Below are 15,843 nucleotides of genomic sequence, written 5' to 3' on the forward strand. Positions count from 1 at the left end.
TAGACATGTATGTATATCTATGTGCCCTATCAGCAGGTATGACTATAAATGACTAATATTTAAGACAAATAAAATAGATCTGCTGCTGGTTCACTGACAGGTGCCTTGAAAATAGCCTCATATCACTGCCATACCCAAGGACAGCCCTAATTTTCCTTCTGACTTCCATTCCCTCTCTGGCCGTTCTGATCTGTAAGCCACTATCAAAGATCATTGAGCCATGCATCTCAATGAGGTTAAGATTGATTGGTTGGGGTGGAGCGAGGCAGGGTTCGATCTTTGCCCTCAGGTCCTGAGAAGGGAAATATGGTCACAGCGACACAGTGGCACAGCTACCATGTTCACTCTCCATCAATGAGATGATTGGACACATACATGCTGAACCACGCCAGCACCTGATGGAACAATTGTAGTGACTAATGGAATAGATGAGAGACAGACAGAACCAGAGGAAGAGGGAGAGAACTGGGAGGGGGGGTGCTGATTGACCTGTGGTCACAGAGGTTATGTCCATCGATCTGTAGGCCAGAAGAAAAGGGCTTTGGCTTGTGGGGCTTCGGAATGAGTCTATTTGGGGTTTAGGATTCCTGTCCATTCCCACCAGGAGCTTTTTCATCATCTGACTCCCAGGGACTTACAGCTGCCATCTCCCGTTGCCTGTTGAGGCTCCATGTAATGCGCGGAGCACCAGAAAGGCCAAAGGCCAATCAATGTTCTACAAGAGGTTGATACAGATCTTATTAGTCAATGAATGATCATTAGTGCTCTAACGAGGCATTGATTTGTGCAAGGGCCAAAGGTTGCGGTGGTTGTGGTGAGTGTCTTTAATACATTAAACACAATTGATTGCAGAGTGGGAGGGATATTTTTGAAGGATGCTGGAATTAGATTGGACAGTGAGAGATTTGAGGTCAAGTCAGGAGAGGAAGTGTACCTTCATCAGCCGCTGAACATTGTTAGGACTGGACATCGAGTGCAGCAGCACATTTGTCTTTTTATATATCACTGCTGTAGCAATTCTGCAATTAATAAAAAGCAGGTATTTAGTGGTACTAAGTCAAAGGCAAGTAGACTTTAGTGTTTCAAAGGCTGAAGTACACTTTGAAAGCTAAGGAAATGACTCCGCTTATAGCAGATGTGTTACTACAGGGCCTATTATGTTGCTCATTAAATACCCAACCTCTCAATAGGCCATTATTTCCCCAATAAAAAACAAACGGCGGCCTGCATACTTTCCCCTCTCCCCCCTCTGCTTCAGAGGTTAGCTCTACCTCACAGACGACAAAAACCCCTGACTAATATCCTGCATGTGATGCTTTTAAATAGGAAGCAGGCCCTGGGATAGGGTGGGGTACAGGTGTGGCAGGAGCCAATAGCTTTTATAGCTCTCCATCTCCTGTGAAAGTGTGCCAAGGACCTGCCTCCACAACCAGGCACTACAGCACTAGCCGTCAAGCGTTAACTTTACTCCCTCCACCATTCTCTACATGCCTACTGGTTATATAGAGTCTGTGCTTGTTATATCTTTATAGAGGGATTTCTGATGTGCTTAGAGAATTGTTTGATGATTGGGATAATGATGCCAGTTGGAGTGAGTAGTCTCAGCACTTTATTGCCAGTGAACGCAGGGAAAACAGAGCCAACTGCTGCAAAAACAAGCTTCACATTCGCCCTTGCATGGTTGCTTCCCCTGCCATTCAAAGCTGTTTGAGGCTCCCCATGTCAATCAGAATTATAGCGTATGTTCAGGTTTGTCACTGGGGGACGTTCGTCACTGTGTCTCCCCTGCAGAACAAGCCTTTTCATGCCCCACCATAATGTCAGCGGGTGACATCCAGGGCTGATGTGATGTGGCATTCACTAAAGGTCACGTTAGGCATCTCCGCTCCATCTGCATCAGCAGAACTGGCAGCCGTCATATGGGCGCTGGCATCGGCCATTACCCCGGCCCTCAGGGGAACTGGAGGCTTTGAGGTTTTGTCAGCAGGATTCTGATCTCTCTGTTTCTGGGGTGAGTACTAAACATTAGACTGCCACAGTCCACGTCTCAACACAGAACAAGAGAAATTAGATTTGACCATTAATCATACAAGAGGGGGAGGAAGGCAGTGATATCTCTTTTTGTTTCAAAAGATGAACTTTACTATCTCACTATCTTTACTAATGCGCTTGATAGCAGGGACATGGCCAAGACATATCTCTGTGTTTTGATGGCTTTGCCCCTGGAGTGTGTGTTCTCTTCAAATCCACAGAGAGATAAGATAGAGATTGTATTGATGCATGTATGTGCATTCTGTGTGTTTCCATCTCGGCAAAGAAAAGGCCACACAAACACTATTTTCCATCACGATTCAGTTTGAGTTTTCCAGTTTTATATAAAATAAACATTCTAAGATGATTTGAAAATTGTTAAGTTGATTTTAAAGAGACCACAAAACTGAGGTTGATCATGAACACCACCCTTCTAATCCACATATGTTATTTGATAGGAACAAGACTTAACCTCTTAACATCCACCAGATCACTGGTGGCCTGTTTTATGGTAAGGGTTACATATCGTTAGCCTCATTGCATAATTGCCTAACTCATTCACAAATGGACAAAAGTAATGGGACATATTGAATTCAGGTGTTTCTTTTCTAACAGGGGTCTGGGATACAAAACAATAATGACAAATGTCATAATATAGTTTTATATTGAGATAAATATCATGATGATTATTATTAATATTGATATTAATTGATATATGTCAGGTCAGCATGAACAGGACATCTTACAGCTATAGCCATGATGTGTTCCAATATTTTTTGTCCAAATAGTTTATAAACATCAATATTTCTTTAAAGTTTAATGGGAGATTTTTCTGCCTAAGTGAGATGTGAAGAAAGTTAGATGGTTAGTTGTGGAAGAAAATTATTATTTACAGTCAGAGCATGAAAAATATACTGAACAACAAAAGAAACACAAGTTTTGGTCGTTAATTTAGGCAAGAGTTCAGCTGTCCTGTTGAGTTGTCAACTGAGATACACATTACAATAAGTGAGTTGTAACCATTGGAGCGTGTGTTTGCAGGCAAACAAGACCACGAGTGGTGTTGAGCATGTGTACAAAGTATCGGAGGTGCGGTACGTTTTGAGTGATATGGTAATGGGAGCAACAAATGGGAGTGGCAATTCCCTTTGCTTATCCGGGGGCTATAAAAAGAAATGGTAAGATTCAAAAGTTACTGTATTACCACGATGCCTCGCCTTAACGATAATCTGAGAGAACTCGCCATTGGTATGCTTGATGCTGGTTTAATGGCTCACAACGTTGCCAGACGTCTGCAAGTGCATGAGTCCACCATCAGTAGGCTGAGGACATGATTCCGTGACACAGGGACCACTCGGGACAGACCAAGATCCGGAAGACCACATGTGACCCCCCGTAATCAGGATCGCCATATTCGCTTGGCCCATCTCCGTGACCGTCAACTCAGTGCTACAAGGACAGCAAGAGAGACCCACTGTAAATTTCACAGCTGGATATAAATATCTCATATGAAACCAATATTCATAATAAAACTCCCATATAAACCAATACCGAAACATACTTGCGTTTCTTTTGTTGTTCAGTATATTTCAGAAATTTTGAAGTACAACATTTAAAATCATAGTCATGGATAAAAAACAAGAACAACAAGAAAAGCACTTGAAGAGTGCAGACCTCTGCCAAGACAGGTTGTCCCCCCCCCCCCATTTGTTTCTTGTGCCAGTATCAACATTTCCTGAAAATGTCATGAAAATAACTTTTTGAGTTATCTTGCTAACAAACAAACAAACAAACAAACAAACAAACATGCAAACACACAAAGCAAAACGATCACAATACCACCTGGCGGAGGTAAAAATCAATGTTGAGAGAAGTTAAGTAAAAACCATCGCTGAAGCATTTTGGAAGCAAAGTTAACAATTTAAACCAAACTAACCACTGCAATGATATTTATCCCAGTATAAAACTATATTTTGACATTTGTCATTATTGTTTTGTTTCCCAGACCCCTGTTAGAAAAGAAACCCCCAAATTATACGTGCCCCAATACTTTCGTCCATACAGTGTATGACTTAGGCAATTATGCTATGTGGCTAACAATATGACACATACATATAACATGTTTGAGTCTTATACTTAATCTCTTAGAACCTTAACCCCAGTTTAGGGTTAGGGATTAGTCCTGAAAAGTGGATGTTGAAAGGGTAAATATAGCCAAGTAAGCATACAAGCATACTCCTAAGTGGGAAGAGTGCAAATGGCAGCTAGTCAAAGGCTAGACTAGACTCAGAACAGAGGTCCTGAACTGGCGAGACACAAAGACTGAAAAAGGAAATAATCAGACACACACACTCACACACCCACACCCACACCATGAATCCATTAGGAGATGGGCCAGCCGAGCTCAGCCAGAGAGGGCCAATCCATCCCAGCCAGTTGCCGTAGTGAGGGTACAGTTAACAAGCCCCACAGGCAGGTTTTACAGCCCCCTGTTGTGTGTCTTAGACCCCCCAGGCTGAAGAAGGAGCTGAGTCTGACCAATACTGACAGGGTTTATGTGGGCTGGTGGGCAGGGGGGCAGCAGGGGATGGAGACGTGTAAAAAGATAGTCATGAACCGACAACTGTCACTTATGAGAGCACAGGCACTGAGTCAGTCCCCGGCATGTAAACACACATACACTTATCCTTAAATTTAAACATGGATGCTCTCCTGCCATTAAAAATGATGTTAGTGTGGAGCAGAGGTGAAGGCTGGGGGTGGGGGTTAAGGGGCTGGAGTGGCAGGAAGGGAGGGTGGAGGGGTTGTATCCAAAAAATGGACCAATAAAACACCTGAAAATCAAATCCCATTGCTCTTATCGCGGCGCCATTCAGAGATGTTATCTGTGCAGGTAATGTGGTTATAAATTCAATTTCTGCACAGAGATTTCATTGTTTACTGATGCCTGCATGTTCCGGGCGGCAGAGCGCAGAAAGCCCAGGAACGCTCGATGCGTGTCGGGAAAAGTCATTTAGGCTTTCGTGAGGGGATGCAAAAAAGGCGAGAGAGGAAAGGGGTGAAAGCGCGAGAGATGTCACTCTCCCAAGGACATCCAACTCTGCTTTCTATTTTCCACCACATGTTTTATTTAGAGGCCATTTTGTCCTATTTGGTTCCTCATTATGGGGGCTCATAGCTCAACTGATGTCAGGGGACGCCACTTGCCGACAGACATCGAATCTTGTCGTGTCACTGGTGATTTGGAGTGGAGCCGAGGCAAAGTGTTAGTCCAGTTTGGGTAATAGGGTCCTCAAGGAAGTTCAGTCCACCATGCTTCACAGCCAGGGTCAGAATCTGTCGAAAACACTAACCTGCTTGGAATGTTCTATATTTTAAAAAAGTCTAATAGTCACAACCAGCCCTATCATTAGTTTACACATGATTTTATGAAGATGGGGAATTAGATGCATCTTTGCCTACTAGCTCTCTGCTTGTGATTGATGTCTTTCAGGAGTAAATCACCTCATCTACTAGGTAAAATCTTGATATAGTAGAGCTTGTCGGGCTCCCAGCTGGCTGCTTATGGCTGTAATCCATCAGTGGGGCCCAATGGGGCGAGTGGCCCTCCTGGGTAATGTTCCTATTGACAGCCTATGATGTCAACACACTGACAGTGGGGGCCATAATTGTGTGTGTGTGTGTGTGTGTGTGTGTGTGTGTGTGTGTGTGTGTGTGTGTGTGTATGTGTAAAACCTTATTTTACTGTCAGTCAGTTGTCTGTAAATAATCCTGATAGGTCTACTGAGAACAAAGTTAAACACACACAGCAACAGCTGGCCTCAGCAGCAAACAGTAACGCTAAATATCAGTTAAGATTTTTTTAAATGGCAAGGCAAGGCAAATTATTTGTATAGCACAATTCATACACAGGGCAATTCGCAGTGCTTTACAAAAATGGAAAAGAGTTATACACATTTTATTTTATTTTATTTATATTTACAGCTTTGGAAATAATTCTTAGACCAACTGGAATGTTTAATTTTATATGTTACTTGTTTTACAGAAAATTAAATTTTTGTTGTTATTAATGTAATATAGTTAATTTGTTATTTTTACCATATTTTTTGCCTGATTAGAAAACCCCGGTGTCTATGCTTTCAAAAGATATTTGACAAATGTTGACTTTTCACTACTTGGTCACAGCAGAAGACTTTTTTTCTTAAGCTGTATGTTTATTGGAAGTTGACAGATAGAATATGTAACATTTATGATTGGAACTCGAAAATTAACAATATCAACAACCGAAACATTTTTACTCTTGTAAATTAACCAACTATGATACAACTTATTAGATAGTCAATGATGGATATCCCTACAAAGGTGCCGTGCCCACCTGTGTGAAAAATCTGCTGGAAAAAAGTTACAGCTTTGGCTGGGATTTGATCCTTGGTCTGGTGCCTGGCACTCTGAAGTATTACCTCTTGAGCTATATATCAGTACTGTTTCAGAGCTGACCTATTTGTTTTTGGCTTGTCTTGATTCTCTTCGGGATGTCACGTTTATTCTTGTGGGTGCTTAGAGTCTAATTTTTGCACCCAGAGGCCCTTCTATCTCTTGTATTGGAGGAGAGTGGTGGATCTACTGTGCACACGCCTTTTATAACTAGCTTTTTTTATGGTAAAGGAAGTTAAATCTGAACTAGACTAAAGTGTAATAATCATGAAGAGACAACTGTCTATTCAACCAGCATTTGGGTCTGGATGCAAGAAAAACAAATGGACAGCCACAGAAGGTATGTAATGTATTACTATACAGTCAAAAATATAGAACTGCATGGCATTTGCTACAGAACACAACCAGTGATTGAGTGAATCCCACAAAGTTGTCAAACATAGGCCTATATGTATAACTGGTGTGTATAGATAAATTTTACTGCGCTTACTGGCTGTCGGAGATGTGTCAGCATCTTGTGAATTGTTACAATGTTTTGCTTGACAGATTGTTAACTATTCTATATGCACACACTAGGGATGTAACGATTACCAGTATAACGATAAACCGCAGTAAAATTCCAGATGGTTAGTATTACCGTATAAATTCTAATTATTATGATAACCATGTTTGATTACTGCACTTTGAAAACTCATGGTACTGCTCATTTCCTGGAGGAGCAGCAGCATCCCAAGTGTGAATGCAGGTTTGCAATGTCTGGCCTCTGAAAACATGGCTGAAGGCATCTGCATGGACAGCACTCTGGAGATTCGGGGATAGCATGCTCCCACACAGACCCAGTCCAAGTGCTCAGAGAGAGAGAGAGAGAGAGAGAGAGAGAGAGAGAGAGAGAGGAGAGAGAGAGAGAGAGAGAGAGAGAGAGAGAGAGAGAGAGAGAGAGAGAGAGAGAGAGAGAGAGAGAGAGAGAGAGAGAGAGAGCTCTATGGGACGGACCAGTCCAAGCGCAGAGGGAGAGAGAGACAGAGAGAGCCCTCTGTCCTATCTATCTATCTATGAAAAAGAAACTAAAACAACTCAAACTTGATATAGAAAATGGTCAAACAATGGCCGTAAGGTGCCATCTTTAATGCACATTTGTATGTTTGATGTTTACATGTTAATATTTGAATGTTCTGCCAACAGAAAGTACATTGTGCCTATTATTTTATTTATTTATTTATTTTTCATAATACAACTTGGTTAAATTATTTCAGTGTGTGTATAAGTACTTTTTGAACATTTTGAGCACAATTTCAACAGTACCGCGATAATAATAACAACCGTGATATGAAATTTTCATGTTGTTACATCCCTAGCACAAACACTTTGTCCTGTATGAATTACTAGTAGGCCTACTGTGAAGAAAAAGCCTCAGGGTCAGTTATTCACACCTATGGGCAATTTAGATCAACCAACTAACCTACTAGTATGTGTCTTTAGGTGGTGGGACCAAACACAGGGAAGAACATGCAAACTTCACAGAGAAAGGTTCCTGGTGTTGGAATCAAACTCTTGCTGTGAGGCAACTATCTATCTATCTATCGATCTATCGATCTATCTATCTATCTATCTATCTATCTATCTATCTATCTATCTATCTATCTATCTATCTATCTATCTATCTATCTATCTATCTATCTATCTATCTATCTATCTATCTATGTTGAATTTTAGTGTTTTGAGCTGGTATGTTTGAAGCCAAGTTCTGTTACTGACATACATGCATACATACATCCATACATACATACAAACACACACACACGCACACACATACAGTTACAGTACATACTGACAGTTTGTAAAATTTGTTCTTGATCAATTTTCATGTTTCTACCTATAGATAAATATATGTCTTTATACCTTTTACTGAGTTATTGTTGTGCATTCATTTGAACAGTGCTGTTACAGATATGAAGAGACCATATGGGATCACTTGAACTGCAACTTGGTGATGTTTTTTGTTGTGTTTTTTGCTGACAAAGATTTGTTTACAGTGAATATGACTGTAAGAAAGTATCTCAGTCAAACTAATGTAAAAAAAAAAAAAAAAGATATAGGAAAAAAAGAATAAGACAAAACTTACTGACTGCGTCAACTAAATGAGTTTATTCAAGGGTAGCTGACATGAAAATGAAACGCAACTGATGAACATGTCACAAAATGAAAATAATGTGTTTTTCTTTTGTGTAACAGTAGTTGTGTTATGTGCCCACCCCCCAGGTAAGATGAGGGGTCTTTATGACACCCAGACCCCGGTGTGTCCAGTCTGCCAGGCCATCTTAAGACCAGGAGAACTGCAGGACCACATGGAGCAGGAGATGTCCAAGCTGGCCCAACTACAGATCAGGTATTAACTGATAATGAACCCATATGCTCTGGTTTCACTTTTAACCCACGAGATCAGTGCTGTCGAACTCATTTTAGTTCAGGGGCCACATTCAGCCCATTTTAAACTCAAATGGACTAAAACCGTAAAATAATAGCACAATAGCCTATAAATAATTTCTCTTTGTTTTAGGGAACAAAGAACTTTTCTATTATGAAAATGTTTACATTTACAAACTATTCTTTCACAACCTGGAATTTCTTAAGAAAAATAAGTGCAATTTTAGCAATATTATGCCTCGCCTTATCATTTATGCTTGTGAATTACAGGTCACAATGGGTGTATACAGGCACAAAACATTTGATAAGAGGCAGAATATTGGTCAAAGTTTTTGAGTTTGAAATTTGGAGTTGTCATTATTTATAGGTATGTAAGATAATAGAGATACAATAAACAAGACAATAGAAAAAAATTATAGATATATCTATATATATAAATGTGTTAAAGTGACTAAAAATTACAAAAAATAGTAATAATAATAAATAAAGTAACATGTGTGCAAGTAGATGACTGTTAATACCTTGATTGTAATTTTTGCACTTTCCAAATTCAAACTGTGGTTTTGGTCTGTGGGGTGTATGTTTGACACCCCTGCACTAGACTATAATGTGATTTTTGGATCTCCTACTGCCACCACTTTGGTTCTCATCATTTTCTTCTCTTCTCCAACTTCTTTCTCCTCATGTCATTTCTCTCCTATTTTGCATTTTTCTACTGTGTTTAGCTTGCAGCTGATAATTAATGCTGACAGATATTGTAGCTCGAGGGTGGGGGGCTTTTTGCTTTCCCCAGGTGGTGTGGTGTCTGTGATCCGTGTATAGTGTTTACAAGCTGCCTCATTGTTCTCTACATATTTCATATAACAGCGTCCGGGCCCCAAGGGGACAAATCATACAAACAGGCAGATAATGTCCTGCTAATGGCTGCTTTGAACGCTACACACACACACACACGCACACACACACACACACACACACACACGCATACACAAACATTACCTGCTGCTTAGACCAGAAGAATAATTCCTCCAATAAAGACATTACACTCCAAATCTGCTTAAGGAACGCTCCGTGGACAGTAATGGTTTCAAATTGAACTTGGCCTGCGGGGACACGTGTCTATGTGTACATGTGTATGTCAGTGTGTGTACAGTATTTGTGTGATAGACACAAAGTGTAAAATGAAGTTATAGATAGACTCGGACACAAATTCAGAAAAGAGAAAAGCAGAGAGGATTTGCAATGTGACGACTCCATATAATATTAATATGATATATAATATATATAATATGTATATATGACATGTATTTTTTCCCTCTTTTCACAGTGGTGCCACCATAACGCAGCACGACCACCTCATCAGAACTCCAAAGGTAAATACACAAACAGGATTAGAGCTGCAGCTGTCAATTATTTTCGTAATCAATTAATCTATCGATTATTGTCTTTGATTCAATTTGAATAAATGATTATCTGAATAGGCAGAAATAGTAAAAATGTGAAAAGACGTGTGAAAATAACAAACAACTTGTCCTTTATTCCAGAAACAGCTGAAACAACCACAAAATGTAAAAAGTAAAAGTATACAGTATATAAAAAACATCAATATAGAAATAACAACAACAATAACAACAGTATGAAAGTATACCTAAAAATATCTATAAACAACAACAAACAAGTCCAATGGCGTCTACAAACAATACACTGTACACTGCAGTCTTCAACACATTTGGATCCAACTTACTAACAACTGAACATGGAACTAGCATACAACTGAAACAAATAAAGACTAATATTTGTAATGTTTGTGTGAAAGCTTCAAAGTTTAAAGGAGTAAGTGGTGGTTCCAATGTGGAAAAGTGAACATATAGACATTTTCTGCCTTTTTGTCCTCGTCTCTTCTGTTGTTTGTGTTGATCCTACTGTCATGTGCATCACAAAAAGCATTTGTGTGAAACACAACAGTGGAACCAATGTTTAGCAGCAGAGAGATTAAGGAAATGATTCAAATCAAGTAATCATTTCAGCTCTAAACACGATTCCTTTGTGAGGTTCTTTATTGTCAGTATATTCCTACATGTGGACACACACAGGCCTCTGCATTTAGTCCATCACTAGGTGAACATGCAGGAACACACCACAAACTGCAGACCAGGAGCAGTGGGCTGCCATGTCAGCTACCTGAGGATCAAATGGGGGATTAAGTGCCTTGCTCAAGGGCTGTCTGGGATAGAGAATTGCCTGGTAACTCTCCGGTCACAAGCCGCTTCTCCAACTGTCTAGGCCATGGCTGACCAGTCAGACACTGTCGACGTAATCCCACTGCTGACTTGTCCTCTTTGTCTTTTCTTGTCTAGTCTCTGTCTTTGTCTCTGAACATCAAATGTGAAGGAGGTTCACCCACCTCACCCCCCCGACCTGTTGAGGACACCCACTCTGATCGTTACCAGGTAAAGTTCAGCAGTAAGAAAGAAAACATGCCCGTTTAAACTTCTTTAAGCTTTGGATTTAATGTTTATCGTTTTCTTTTTTCTCAAGAATAGATTGAAATTGCTGTAGCGAGAGTGCAATGAAACTAACACAAAAACAGTTGAACAATAAAACAGAAATTTATACTGGATGGGTTTTATGCACTCAAAACAGCTTCCAGGGATCAAAACGCCTGGGACACAGTCATTTCTGTACAAATGTACATAACTTGCTCCTGGTAGTGTGTCGTCTGCTCCCAGTGTTCATTTGGGTGTTTTGATGTATAATGCACAAATGCATACCTATTTTTGAAGCAGCCTTCATTAAGTAAAAGTGTCAAAGCTGTTGTTCTCATTACAGTCTTATATATGGTTCAGTGATTCTTAGTGCTGTGTTTATTTCACATCATTTGAACCATAACTATTAGCAGCTGAGTGTGAAAATTCAAATTCAGAGATGTTAGCTATTTCTCAGTTACTATGTCTAACATAACAGGAACCAAAATCTCCATCTGTATCTGTTTGTAGGTAAGATAAGAAAACCTCATTAATCCAATAAAATTGAGTATTAGACTTATAGACATCAGACAAATTAAGTTTGGGTTGTTATTATCATCTGTTGTCGCCTGTAGTTTTATTTTCTTTTTGTTAGTTGTAACTCTGAGAATTGGACAACTACTAGTTAAAAACATCATAAACGCGTGTTTAGTTCTTGGAGCTGGTGACTCACCAGTTTAATAGTCTGATCAAATACTTCATTTAAAGTGATTTAACAGAGTCATGTAAAGTCAGTTTTTGTTTTTTTCCTAGTCCCAAATCTATATTATTAAACAAATTTCTCTCTTTAGTCAGAACATGCATACAGTGTAATTGAATTCATGAAGCCTCACCTGGTAATTCAGTGGTATCACAACGTTTTTTTGGGTTTTGCTGGTTGGGAGGCATGGTGCCAAGCTGAAACAGTTTTATGGATATTTGACAGCCTTGAATGGATTACTTTCTCAGAGATCTAAGTGATGTCACGGTAGTTTCAATTTAAAGATTTCAGTATGACAAATATGCTCACAGCAATAACTAAGAGATGTTCATATGTAATGTGACTTGAATATTTGAAGAAATTGTGCTAATACATGCACAGCCACAACAAGTCCCCACCTGGATTTAACTCAGTAAATAGTCCACATTCTTCCACTGGATAATTACTGCAATGATTAGTATTTTTCAGATACAGCAAGTTCTTTAACTCTTAATCTGATGCCGTGGTTCCCATTTCTTAAATGACCATCAGTTTGATAGAAGCATAAAGCCTGGACTGTGTTGAATGGAATAAGGTCATGACGTCTGATGAGTCCAGATTGACCCTGTTCCAGAGTGATGGGTGCATCAGGGTTAGAGTAGAGGAGGATGGAGTGATTATCCATTATACCTAGAGCCTACAGTTCAAGCCTGCGGGGTCAGTGTTGTGGTCTGGGGTTGGTTCAGTTGGTTCAGGTCTAGGTTCATACCGTTATGTGTCCAAACATTGATGTAACAATGATCCAATGGCCAAGCTGTGTATATAATTCTAAATATCATTAAACTGTTTAGTTCTTTTGTTGGTTATTAATTTTCCAGCTGCGTATTTAGTTACTTTAGTGACTATTTTATTCTTTTCATTTCCTTTATAGCTCAAACACATGCCAATACTGACAGATGTACAGTACTGTGCAAAAGTCTAAGGCCATTAGGGAATTAGGGAAGACGTGCACAGTATTAAAAACATACAAAAAACAGAGGTAAACAGCTCCTACAGAGTAAAGCTATGTAGTGTGAACAATGTGCTGTTCCAAAAAGTCATTTAAACTATAGGAAACATTTCTAATCTCTCTCAACTTGCTGTAGGAAAACAGAAAATGAATGCAGTAAATCTCACATTGTCTCAGCAAAGGAGTTAAAGATATGTTAAGTGCAAAAGGAAGTCACAATAAGTACTAGGTAATTTAGTTTATAAAAGCTGTTTTTTCCCTGAACCTTTTATTTTTCCTGCTGTACATACTTCTGCTATATCCAGACTATATCTCAGTACAGACACTGACAAATGCATGTATGTAATCATTACAAAAAACACACCTAATGGTGGCTTTTGCACAGTACTATGATATAAAATAATAATAATTGCATATTTGTCTCAGAATGTTTCATAGAATCTAAATTAAATAATAAAACGATATAAAAACCATCCATCCATCTTCTTCTGCTTATCCGGGTAGAAGTTGTGGAGGCACCAGCCCAGAGTCCCCAAGCTTTTTTTTTGGGGGGGGGGGGGGGGCATAGTACAAAATATACACCAGAAGCATACAAATGATTTTGGTGGAACAATCTCATATTTTAAAGCTGAACAACTAGTTATGGCAAAGACTATTTACTATTGAAATGAGAGTGTAAGGTACAATAAAATCATCCCTATGTGTACTTTACGGTTTCGTAAGTTAGTATGAGAGGTTAAATGTAGAAACTCTGACATGTTTGTCTTGTGTTTGTTACAGACATTTCTCCGTGTTCGGGCAAATAGACACACACGACTCAATGGTAGGTGATGCAGTTGATGTATGTTTACAGAACAGACTACAGTTTGTGTTTTACTGCTATTGACTCAGATTGTTGTTAACACACCTCATGACTAGAATCTGTCAGGTCTGCACTTATAAATGACTTTAAAGTTAAAACAAACAAAAAGAGCAGTGTGCAAGATTTTCTAGTGTTATAGCTTCCTTTGTTCACACTAATGTACCCCCCCATCCTCCCTCACCAGTCGAGTTCAGATATCACCCCCTTTTTTTTCCACACCATCTTCACTGGCCTAGCACCCACACGAGCAGAGGAGCTATTAACCTCTCAACTTTGACCTCTTGATATGTTAACAGTCGATGACCTCTGCTGGTGCAGGTGCTACGTCAAATCTGCCCCATTACGCCCCCACAGCGCAGGAGCCCACCTAGACTGCACACAAGCTGGTAAGAAACACAGAGAAGCACTTCTCATCCCATGTTCAGCAGCGAAGGCCGGATTATGAACTCAATCTGAGGAACATTTAACAATGGCTAAGATGGTCCTTAAATTTTATGACAAACATATAAAGATCTTGTGTATTTTATTACTGTGCACATATTTCCTGTATTTTATATTCTGTATTTTCTAAATATTTATACTCATTATCCTCGGCCACACTGGCCACAGGGTATTGTCATCAGTAAGTCGTCCGTCCGTCTGTCTGTCTGTCCATCCATCTGTCCAAAAACTTTGGCATGCACTGATAAGTCAGGCCACTGGGGGCAGTAGTGCAGCTGATAAGTCAGGCCGAGGGTTTTCAAGTGAGTGCATGTTATGTTTTTAACTCTGCAGAAGCAACAAAGGCAGCCTAAAAATCTAGTTCTGGAACAGTTGATTAAATAAATGATCTCACCAGCACAAAATGAATCACTATTGTCTCAATGACTGAATTAAAACGTACCTCTCCTAGAAGGACTTACAAGTTTTAACTTGTGGTTTTACAGATCAGATGATCATTTAAAGTCATGGATGACTTTTGGGATGCCAGTTCGTGAAAAATACCTCTAGGTGGTGTTTATCCTTCCCTAAAATATAGACTTATAATTACAGATATTACTAAGCTGTTGATGAACATTTGTTACCATTATTATGTGACAACTGAAAGAGGAAACTGAAGGAACATACATTTTCTCAAGTTGGGAATCAGTATAATACTGTTTTGCATGAATTTGTAAACATGATACCTTTGTGAGGTTCTTTATTTTCAGTATATTCCTACATGTGGACACACACGGGCCTCTGCATGTAGACCATCACTAGGTGAACATGCAGAAACACACTGTATTTTGCAGACCAGGAGCGGTGGGCTGCCATGTCAGCACATGAGGATCAAATGAGGGGGTGAACTGAAAGAAAAGGCACTACAATTCAGGAAACGTAATCAAATTTTTTTTTTTAATCGATTCCAGTTGATTAATCAACTAATCATTTTAGCTCTAGTCAAGATACAGGTGTACATACTTACTATTATGCTCTAATGTTGTATGCCTCACACTAGTGTAAACTTAACAGGTATTAATTATAACATATTTTCTGCAGATTAATTTTTTCAAAGTGGCTCACTACACTTGTTCATATCATAACCATTTTGTAATGAATCCGGCTGTGTCTCTGCATTGATACAAGCATGTGAAGCATCTTTCCAGCTTCAGCCCAGATTCTGGACATCTTTCTACTGTTTTATCACCGCTGAGATCCTCCAGCTCTTAGCTGACTCTTCAAACTGCCAGTGCTGTCGAGGTCTGTTAGCCTTTATTGGGCCTTATAACAGGACAGCATAATGAGCATCTAAAAACACGTCAGGGAGGAAAAAGGGTGGAGGAGGAGGGTGCGAGGGTTGGGGGTCCTGTCTTAATTAATCAACCTCTCCCTCTCTCTCTCTCTCTCTCCCCTATCT

General features: G+C 39.6%; 1 protein-coding gene across 3 annotated transcripts in view; it reads left to right on the forward strand.

Moving 5' to 3' along the window:
- The window catches only part of rnf220b (ring finger protein 220b), a 50,160-nt gene that overhangs the window by 18,371 nt on the left and 15,946 nt on the right, over nt 1–15,843 (forward strand). For 2 of the 3 annotated variants that reach the window (XM_030132096.1, XM_030132097.1), the window contains exons 3-7: nt 8,725–8,851; nt 10,217–10,262; nt 11,247–11,339; nt 13,883–13,925; nt 14,261–14,350. In XM_030132096.1, coding sequence (XP_029987956.1) covers nt 8,725–8,851; nt 10,217–10,262; nt 11,247–11,339; nt 13,883–13,925; nt 14,261–14,350 — 399 coding nt within the window. The remainder of the gene's footprint in view (nt 1–8,724; nt 8,852–10,216; nt 10,263–11,246; nt 11,340–13,882; nt 13,926–14,260; nt 14,351–15,843) is intronic. The other variant, XM_030132098.1, reaches the window with a different exon arrangement.

Source organism: Sphaeramia orbicularis, chromosome 4 (genome assembly GCF_902148855.1).
Source record: "Sphaeramia orbicularis chromosome 4, fSphaOr1.1, whole genome shotgun sequence".
NCBI lineage: Eukaryota > Metazoa > Chordata > Actinopteri > Kurtiformes > Apogonidae > Sphaeramia > Sphaeramia orbicularis.